At 33.0% G+C, this 11,009-nt stretch overlaps 1 protein-coding gene across 5 annotated transcripts; it reads left to right on the forward strand.

Annotated features, from left to right (window-relative positions):
* The first annotated feature begins 1,214 nt into the window (after window positions 1–1,214).
* On the forward strand, window positions 1,215–6,729 carry LOC126595781 (bark storage protein A-like). Of its 5 annotated transcripts, XR_007613684.1 has the most exons (5): window positions 1,215–1,423; window positions 1,527–1,593; window positions 2,128–2,273; window positions 5,417–5,481; window positions 6,170–6,729. XR_007613684.1 is itself a non-coding variant. In XM_050262087.1 (3 exons), the coding sequence occupies exons 1-3, from the start codon at window positions 1,504–1,506 to the stop codon at window positions 3,353–3,355; spliced, it is 288 nt and encodes a 95-aa protein (XP_050118044.1). In that variant the 5' UTR covers window positions 1,215–1,503; the 3' UTR covers window positions 3,356–3,468. The 5 variants fall into 5 exon arrangements, 1 of the variants encoding a protein (XP_050118044.1); XR_007613683.1 differs by lacking the exons at window positions 5,417–5,481; window positions 6,170–6,729 and having other exon boundaries at window positions 2,128–2,487; XR_007613686.1 differs by lacking the exons at window positions 5,417–5,481; window positions 6,170–6,729 and having other exon boundaries at window positions 2,118–2,136.
* The last annotated feature ends 4,280 nt before the right edge of the window (window positions 6,730–11,009 follow it).

The following is an 11,009-nucleotide window of genomic DNA, read 5'->3' on the forward strand; positions in this document are numbered from 1 at the left end:
TGTGTAATGAGATGCTAGCATATATGATGAGATATGTTACGAGCTAGCATATATGATGAGATGCTAGCATATATTTATGATGAGATATATGATGAGATGCTAGCATATATGTGATGATATATGATGAGATGCTAGCATATATTTATAATAAGATATGTGATGGGATGCTAGCATATATGAGATAAGATATTGATTCAACCGTACATGATAGGCGGATCCGGCTAACATGTCATTTCCTATTGGTTTATTTCACCTGGGTTACTCATTCATGTTAAGATATTTGACGTAGCATAACCGTAGACTATTATTTTGGTTATGGTTTTGATTTATAGTCACGCCTATTATTTTCTGGGAAATTAAACAAGTATTACGACGAAGGGCTACTATCTTTGGTAGTTGGAATTGGTTTGAAGAGTTTTATTTCACTCACTCACATTTTCTATTTTTGTACCCCTCCAGGTTCTAGCAGCAGAGTTCTGTATCGACAAAGATTCGTGGCACTTTTCAGCATAGATGTCTTTTATGATGGTATAATCATTATCTCACCTTACTGTACTATACCTATGCTCTGTATCACCGCGCACTCGTGTACTTAGGCACTTTTAGATTTTAATTTATTCACATTTTATATATTATCACACTTTATGGCTTCGTCACCTTCCAGGTGTCGGCCAGCATAGCTCGATTCGGAGTCCTAGTGGACATTCCGGGTCGGGGTGTGTCAATTCAAACTTCAATTAGGTTGAAAAATCATGAGTGATTCCAATTCTTAAATTCAATATGAAATTCACGAGTTAAATATCTATACAATAAATCGCCAATTTTTTTAGAAAGAGAAGACAATAACCAATGGTATAGAGGAAATTAAATGGGTATACAACTAATAGATAAAACTCACCGCTATCAAACTCACACTACTATTATTACTTTAGTCTAAAGAAAGCATTGCAATTGGCACTGTTCTTTACTGTTCATTGTGCCTGGATTTACAGTCAAGAAAATGCCCTTTGATTTCACCTTATTTACAAGAAAGCCATCTGATTTGGGGCTGGGTTGGAGGGTAATTATGAAAAGATAGGAGGGTAATTTTGTGCGTGAGATTTGGGTGCCCTGCTATACACGTGTTGGGCTGACCATTACATTGGGTTGCATTCGTGGGATTGACGGCCGTGTGTGGTGGGATTTGGTGAGGGGAAGGGATGGGTTAGAGTGCCTTCAGCCAACTTTCTGGCTTTATTTCCCCTTTCTGAAACCCTAGCAGCCACAACACCATCTCTGGAATAGCATCGGCTCCTGCTTCCTAAAACCAAAACCACACAAACTCGGCTTCATTTCTGTAACTCGAGAGCTTCGGTGAGATGAAGGAGAAGAGCAGAGAGATGGGCTCGAGTCGGCGGGCGGAAGAGATCTTCAGGGATTAACGGTACTCCGATCTCTCTCTCTCTCCTCCGTTTCTCTCTCTTAATTTCCTTTTGGTTTTGCAAATCTCTGACCTTTTGGGTGATGTTGTTTTCTCATGTGGACAGAGAGAGAGAGGTCGAGCAAGGTTTCGTCGATTTCAGTCAACTTGGGCTACCCCCAACGTCCAGTGAGGTATCAATATCTTCCTATCCTCACGCTTCTCTGGTTTTCGCTTTGATTTTTTTATGGAAGCTTTGAGATTTCTTTAATCATACAATCAGCTTGCCCTTAATTATTCTTTCACTATATTTGACTGTTGTAGTCCTCTTTTAGCTACTCAAATGACACATTAAAAATCCCAAGAATTTTTTTCTCACTCTGCAAGACAAAAAGGTTTCGAATCGGACGATTGGAAGACAAAAAGGTTATAATTGTTATGACTGGATTGAGCATGGTATGTTTAATTATGCAGATGGCCATCTGTTTTACTTTGATTAATTTTGTTGGTCAGTGCATATCATAGATAATGTTATTAATAAATGATGTAGAAACAGTGTCTGGTTTCAATACTACAAGTGTATTATCCATTAGATTCGACAATTATTAAATCTTTTAGTGTAAATCTTAGCCGTTTATTTCCCGTATCATTCAATATTATTGAAGTATTTTCTGTAGAAACCTGCTGGAAAAAAATTGATGTAGAAACCTGTGAAAAGCTCAATCCAGGCATCTCAACTCAATTACTACAAACCCTATTTAAGGTGAAAGCTGTTGTACACTATGGAATTGCAGGAAATGCAGATCCCCAACTCCAAATTGGAGATGTCACCATCCCTCAATTTTGGGCTCATACAGGCCTTTGGAATTGGCAGGTATAAAACACTAATTTTCTTTAGAAAATTGGCTTTTGTTTGGTAATCTTTTTTTAATCCCAGTTAATTGAATATCCAATTAATGGAAAAATGTATTTATACCAAATGCCATTTCAATTGAATGGTTGGTGTATTTGTTCCAAACGACATTCGAATTGGATGATTGGTTTATTTGTTCCAAATCCCAATATAATAGTATTTGTATTTCTGCCCATTTATGGATGATTGATGTAGCTGCTATGATTGTCAGATTGTGTATGTTGGCTATTGCTTAACTAAGCAAATAAAGTCAGCAAAAAAGTAGATGCTATGTTAGTGTATGTCAATGGCAAGTGTACCTATGAAATATATGATTACATTGATCAAGGATGATGAGTATAACAGAGTCCTAACTGATGTATGTTAGTGACTCAGTGTAGATGCTATGAATTTAGTGAGTTTTTTTGGGCAAGGGTTATCAAGTTTTTTTGTTGAATTTCTCTTGCTTCATTTAATTTTTTTTAGATGTACAAGAGTAGAAACCTTCCGTGCAGAACCTTTACATCCTCCCTCAACAATTTGTGTGTCTTTCTATCAAAATTATTCCTGTCTTCCTATATTACGGTTTCAAAAAGGATTTCCATATTGTCCCCAGTCAATTCGAGGGTTCTATTTGATCTCTAAGAATTGTGGGAAAGAACAGGCAAATGCATCTAGGCGGGTGGTTTGGTGGTTAGGAGACTTGGAGTGCCAATGGAGGCAGTCTATTCTTCCCATATTTTCATTTTTAGGTTAGTATATGCAGTTTAAAGAAATGACGTTATATCATCGCAATCTCATTGCTCGATTTTATTCAGCATTGGTTTTGATATGATAGTATCCTTTTAACTATCCTATGGAACAAAGTTCACAATTTCTCATATTTAGACTCAAATGCTAAATAGATTCTGAGTGGTTTTTAATCTTTTGATGATCTGCCATCCGGTTTGTAGATTTCTCGTATGCTGGGTTTTATCTTTCTTATGTTGTTTTTTTAAAATTAAATTTTTTGGAATTTTCAGAATTTTGGGTCGTTGGAGGCAAAAGTTGGTAGCTTTGCTTGACATGATGAGGTATATAATTATACACCCAATTGACTTTGATCTTTATATTTTTAATAATTGAGAAAGAGTAGTGTTAATAATTGAGAAATCTATGTTAGACATGTTTACATGACAACTTCATCTTTGAGATTTGTTTGGTTTTGAAATTCCATCAAAAGCTATGGTTTTTGTGCAATTGATTTTGTGAGGGAGATAAGGCACGACCTTCTAATTTGGTTTTTTCTCCCTCATTTTTCAAATTCCTTCAAAATCTTGCAATTTGCCTTTCTAAATTAGCTTAAGAAATAATTCGTCAATTTGATCATTGAGATTGGTTCTGAAATTCCAATTTGTTTGAGCAATGACAAATTGGGATTGGTTTTTAAATTCCCCATTGAAAAATACATAGCAATTTCAGCTACTGTTTGTTAAGCAAATACATAGCTAATAATTAACGTCTTTTTACTCTCAAAATACCTTTCCCAAATCCTCAAATACATAGCTAATTCAATTAAACGCACATTTGATTGCTGCAATCAATGTCAGCTATTCCTTGGGAGTAAGCATTATTCAATTTTAATTGCAAATGGCAGCTGAAATTATCTTATTTATTACCACTATTGATTTGGATCTGTAATACACATTGTTTAGATCATTTGATCGGTACTTACTTAAGTTTAATACTGGCAGTTTGGCTGTGATCGAATTGATCCAGTCTCGAATAGTGTGGCGTGTGAGATGATAACAGACTAACAGAGGAAAAGGAGTTGATGCATCTGTGTTTGATTTACAAATTTTGGCAAATCCTTGCCATTTTTTTAGTTTCCTGGTGATATATATCTATCTTCATAACCAAATAGCGATAACTTCGAGTTTCTAGACGTTTTAATGTGTATTGAGTCCTACATTTTTGTAACGTCCGTGCAAGTTGTCCCTAAGATCTTTTGGTTTCTGGCTACTTTAGCTTTTCAGCATTGTATTGTAGTTTTTAATTTATCTTTGTTGGGTAGAGGGCATATGCTGTGGGTTTTGGTGTTTAGCGAATATTCTGAGCTTCATTACTATTTTAATGTTTCTTGTCTGCCCTACAATGAAATGAACATTACAATAACCAATAAAGGTCGTACCCAGTGCACAAGGCTCCCGCTTTACGCAGGGTCTGGGAGAGGTGAATGTCGGCTAGCCTTACCCCCATTTATGGAGAGGCTGCTCCCAAGTCTCGAACCCGAGACCTACCGCTCATGGGCGAAGGCACTTGCCATCGCACCAAGTGCGACCTCTAACATTACAATAACCAATATAACAATAAAATCAGTCACAGATTCCAAGCATAATGCATCAAAAGTGCGCTGAACATAATTCTAAATAAAACACAGTTAAGCAAGAATAGGGTAGATAAGCATACTGTTAGATGACCGATTCCAGAACGCATTTTAACAGCTTTATCCGGATGTTAATTGAGAACATTATCAAGCATAAATGACTGGTCATCAGCTGGCAGTGCATCCCCATCATTGTACCTGGATAGAATAATTTAAAACCCCATAATGGGTTAGAGCAATTCCAAGCACCAAGCAAAGATGTCTCAATATGATTCGTTAGTTAGTTTTCATGACACAATTTCAATTTCTTTGCTTTTTTTTTTTTGGAAATTTGTGCGTTTATCTTTGTTTTTTTTGGTTTGCTGATTTTCATGTGCTTTGTATTCATGCTTGTTTATTTTGTAAAGGAAACGTAGGATATGATAGAGATGCAAGCAAATTTCTAATCTTTGTCTATCCGGTTTTCACTTTGTTTAATTTGATCTGATTTAGCCTCCTTTTCGTTGCTTTTGAGGAAACCAAATTAAATCTGCCTTTCGATCTTTGTATGTCATGCTTATGTTCTCCTTTATCGAGAGACTGATTTACTGTTTAAAATTGGTTACATTCTCTTATAATTGCCCTTTTTGTTGGTTCTGAAAAAACAAAGTGACGTGGATTTCTGTCTTTCTATATCATGCTTATGTTGAAATGTTATACCTACCAAAACCATATGTTGAAATGTTGGATTGGTAAACTTTTTTTGTTGTTCTGTTTTTAGGACTTCATTAACCGTTTAGAAGCACAGCCAACGATGTGAGAGCAGAAGGGGAGCAAGCATGTGAGGTAATTTTTTATGTTGAATTAAGTGGTTCTCAATTCAATCGAACATTTGTGTGCAAGTTTGGTTTCTATATCTATCGCAATTCATGTTTGCAGTGATATTATTGTAACATCAATCCTAAAATGTGTTGTGTCAAGAACCAATAAAAGGAATGTAATGTGTAAGTGCGTTTGATTATTCAAATGCAAAATTTTTAATTTTTAGAACGAGAGTTGCAATTAAAATTAACGAACTGCTGAGCAGAAGTTTAATTAATTCAGTTTTGCTAAATGATTGCAGGTTGCTCTATGATTCTATTGCTGTTTTGATAATTATAAGTTTAGATAACGAAAGGGATATAACGAAAATGAAAGCTTCGAATCTGGTGAATAATATGTTGGTATGTGTGTGTTCTCTTCAGGAGGAATCGGTTGATGTTTTTAGTTGTATAATTTATTTTCCTTGGTCTGAATGCACGTCCGATTGCTTGCCTTCCCATAGATGGGTTAAGTTGGACATCCAGAAGAATTTGTTTGCATAGGAACTTTTTTTTTCTTTTCACTGTGATCTGTTTTGTTAAGGGTGACGATAAAGATTTATCAATATTGTTTGTTCAGAGTTAGGTGGAAATTGGGAGGGAGTAAATTGTGATTCTAAACAGGACCATCTTGAGATATTCTTTTAAACTATGATTTATATTCTTTGCTATAGTGCGGAAGACTTAGCTGCTTGAACAAGAGTGACTGCTGCAGGGCGTTCTACATGTTTTTGGCTTTCAACATTTTTGCTTCAAGACTTAGCTGCTTGAACAAGAACAAAACACCATCTTAACTGCAAGGCAAAATATGTGTGGACCCCATGTTACTTCTATTTCTTATGGAAACAGGCGTCCTGCATGTTTTTTGCTTTGCACGTTTGTGCTTGAAAACTTAGATGCTAGAATAAGAACGAAACAGTTTTTATGTTTTTTGTCAACTGCTCAAACATGTGCCTAACCTACAGGATATATATTTTGCGGCAAGATTTGTGTGAACTGTATGTTACTTCTGTTAATTAGGGAACCAAAACGTTCAATTTCGTTCTGTTCATTGTACAATGTCTTTTCATGTCAGCTCAATTGAATGTATATAAAAACGAAGCTGCATATCTTACTGACCTCATTCACTCATCTATCCCTTTCTTCATTTATGATTGTGTTGAATTTATTCAGGTAAAATGTATCTTATTCATGCAGTTCAAGGTGATGCACTCAAGTCCCGTAGTAACGTTCGGGCACATTTTCTAGTCTATTCTAAAATTGAGGAAGGATTTGACTGTAGCTTAGCTACAATCAATTTTTTGTCCCTTGATTTCATCTTATTTACAAGAAACTAGGCCTGGCAATTCCTGACATGACCCGATAACCCGACACAACACGACAAGAAATTAACAGGTGTTCGGGTTGACACGATAACAAAACGGGTCGTTATCGGGTAACCCGATAAGCACCTATTAAGATAACGGGTTTGTTCAGGTATACACGTGGGTAACACGATACACGATAAGCAGAATATTAATTTAATAATTTATAACCCAAAAAAAATACTATAATAATTATATATATATATATATATATATTAAATTAACTATAATAATTATAATAATTATATATACTATAATAATTATACCCAAAATATTAACTATAATAATTATATATATATATTAAATTTTATACTCCTAAAACTATAATAATTATACATACAAAATAAATAGATTTAAATCTACTTAATAAATAAATATATATACAAACACACACACCATTGAACTTCATGGGATACGAATTATACGAAACTAATTTTAACGATCCAACCGTCAAACATGTTTGTATATACTTCGAGATCGTATACGCCAAAAATTGCAAAAAACAAACATTCAGAGAGCAAGTAACGGGACAAAACTTTTCGACGGTTATAAACGAAAAATCACGATTTAACGGTCATTTTAACTCTGATTTTGATGATTTTTTACAACCACACTCCTTGACCATATATGAATACAATGATTGAATTCGATCTTCAATTTAAAATATTTACACTAGTGGATACCACAAAATCTTATATTATACTTAATAAAAGTATGAATAAACTCTTAAGTATTAGTGAATCTATTGTTTTGATGGGATACTCATTCTACAAAACTAGTTTCAATGATCCAACCGTCAAACATGTTTGTATATACTTCGAGATCGTATACCCCAAAAATTGCAAAAAACAAACATTCAGAGATCAAGTAATGGGACAAAAGTTTTCGACGGTTATAAACAAAAAATCACGATTTAACGGTTATTTTAACTCCGATTTTGATGATTTTTTACAACTACACTCCTTGACCCTATATGAATACAAGTAATAAATTCGATCTTCAATTTAAAATATTTACACTAGTGGATACCACAAAATCTTATGTTATACTTAATAAAAGTATGAATAAACTATTAAGTATTAGTGAATCTATTGTTTTGATGGGATACTCATTCTACGAAACTAGTTTCAAATATCCAACCGTCAAACATGTTTGTATATACTTCGAGATCGCATACGTCAAAAATTACAAAAAACAAACATTCAGAGATCAATTAACGGGACAAAACTTTTCGACGGTTATAAAAAGAAAAATCACGATTTAACGGTCATTTTAACTCTGATTTTGATGATTTTTTGCAGCTACACTCCTTGACCTTATATGAATACAATGATTGAATTCGATCTTCAATTTAAAATATTTACACTAGTGGATACCATAAAATCTTATATTATACTTAATAAAAGTATGAATAAACTATTAAGTATTAGTGAATCTATTGTTTTGATGGGATACTCATTCTACAAAACTAGTTTCAATGATCCAACCGTCAAACATGTTTATATATACTTCGAGATCGCATACGCCAAAAATTGTAAAAACAAACATTCAGAGATCATGTAACGGGACAAAACATTTCGAAGGTTATAAACGAAAAATCACGATTTAACGGCTAATTTAACTCCGATTTTGATGATTTTTTACAACTACACTCCTTGACCCTATATGAATACAATGATTGAATTCGATCGTCAATTTAAAATATTTACACTAGTGGATACCACAAAATCTTATGTTATACTTAATAAAAGTATGAATAAACTCTTAAGTATTAGTGAATCTATTGTTTTGATGGGATACTCATTCTACGAAACTAGTTTCAATGATTTAACCGTCAAACATGTTTTTATATATTTCGAGATCGCATACACCAAAAATTGCAAAAAACAAACATTCATAGAGCAAGTAACGGGACAAAACTTTTCGACGGTTATAAACGAAAAATCACAATTTAACGGTTAATTTAACTCCGATTTTGATGATTTTTTACAACTACACTCCTTGACCTTATATGAATACAATGATTGAATTTGATCTTCAATTTAAAATATTTACACTAGTGGATACCACAAAATCTTATGTTATACTTAATAAAAGTATGAATAAACTCTTAAGTATTAGTGAATCTATTGTTTTAATGGGATACTCATTCTACGAAACTAGTTTCAATGATCCAACCGTCAAACATGTTTGTATATATTTCGAGATCGCATACGCCAAAAATTGCAAAAAAAAAAACATTCAGAGAGCAAGTAACGGGACAAAACTTTTTGACGGTTATAAACGAAAAATCACGATTTAACGGTTAATTTAACTCCGATTTTGATGATTTTTTACAACTGCACTCCTTGACCTTATATGAATACAATGATTGAATTTGATCTTCAATTTAAAATATTTACACTAGTGGATACCACAAAATCTTATGTTATACTTAGAGATCGCAATTTAAAATATTTACACTAGTGAATCTATTGTTTTGATGGGATACTCATTTTACGAAACTAGTTTCAAAGATCCAACCGTCAAACATGTTTGTATATACTTCGAGATCGCATACGTCAAAAATTACAAAAAACAAACATTTAGAGATCAATTAACGGGACAAAACTTTTCGACGGTTATAAAAAGAAAAATCACGATTTAACGGTCATTTTAACTCCGATTTTGATGATTTTTTGCAGCTACACTCCTTGACCTTATATGAATACAATGATTGAATTCGATCTTCAATTTAAAATATTTACACTAGTGGAAACCACAAAATCTTATATTATACTTAATAAAAGTATGAATAAACTATTACGTATTAGTGAATCTATTGTTTTGATGGGATACTCATTCTACGAAACTAGTTTCAAAGATCCAACCGTCAAACATGTTTGTATATACTTCAAGATCGCATACGTCAAAAATTACAAAAAACAAACGTTCAGAGATAAAGTAACGGGACAAAACTTTTCGACGGTTATAAACGAAAAATCATGATTTAACGGTCATTTTAACTCCGATTTTGATGTGTTTTTACAACCACACTCCTTGACCATATATGAATACAATGATTGAATTCGATCTTCAATTTAAAATATTTACACTAGTGGATACCACAAACTCTTATATTATACTTAATAAAAGTATGAATAAACTATTAAGTATTAGTGAATCTATTGTTTTGATGGGATACTCATTCTACGAAACTAGTTTCAATGATCCAACCGTCAAACATGTTTATATATACTTCGAGATTGCATACGCCAAAAATTGCAAAAAACAAACATTCAGAGATCAAGTAACGGGACAAATTTTTTCGACGGTTATAAACGAAAAATCACGATTTAATGGTCATTTTAACTCCGATTTTGATGATTTTTTACAACTACACTCCTTGATCCTATTTGAATACAATGATTGAATTCGATCTTCAATTTAAAATATTTACACTAGTGGAAACCACAAAATCTTATGTTATACTTAATAAAAGTATGAATAAACTGTTAAGTATTAGTGAATCTATTGTTTTGATGGGATACTCATTCTACGAAACTAGTTTCAATGATCCAACCGTGAAACATGTTTGTATATATTTCGAGATCGCATACGCCAAAAATTGCAAAAAACAAACATTCAGAAAGCACGTAACGGACAAAACTTTTCGACGGTTATAAACGAAAAATCACGATTTAACGGTTAATTTAACTCCGATTTTGATGATTTTTTACAACTACACTCCTTGACCTTATATGAATACAATGATTGAATTCGATCTTCAATTTAAAATATTTACACTAGTGGATACCAGAAAATCTTATGTTTATACTTAATAAAAGTATGGTATAGTACTATTGTTTTATTTTTTTTCATAATTATTTTGGTAAACTTCTCATAATTTGAATGATTTTTAATGTTTGGTTTTTCTATGCTTAGTTTATGCAGAAGATAGTTATGACGTGGAAAACCTTACTGAAAACATCATCTACATAACTCTTGAAGGCAATAGATCAAGCCAAAGTTCCAATGCAATTTCATGATGATCGATGTAAATCGAGGATTTTGTAAATTGAGGTTTAAACTTTTGAGAAAGATTTCACAACCTTGAAAACGAAAACTGTTTCATTTTGCATATCCTTGCACATTTAAAATTTGTAATAGA

Source organism: Malus sylvestris, chromosome 13, assembly GCF_916048215.2.
Source record: "Malus sylvestris chromosome 13, drMalSylv7.2, whole genome shotgun sequence".
NCBI lineage: Eukaryota > Viridiplantae > Streptophyta > Magnoliopsida > Rosales > Rosaceae > Malus > Malus sylvestris.

Excerpts from the sequence above, each read along its gene's own strand:
- LOC126595781 (XM_050262087.1), top strand. The coding sequence starts at position 1,504 with ATGTTGTTTTCTCATGTGGACAGAGAGAGAGAGGTCGAGCAAGGTTTC. Across the intron at positions 1,594-2,117 it reads TACCCCCAACGTCCAGTGAG|CTCAATCCAGGCATCTCAAC; the intron begins GTATCAATATCT and ends ACCTGTGAAAAG. Across the intron at positions 2,274-3,313 it reads CAGGCCTTTGGAATTGGCAG|AATTTTGGGTCGTTGGAGGC; the intron begins GTATAAAACACT and ends TGGAATTTTCAG.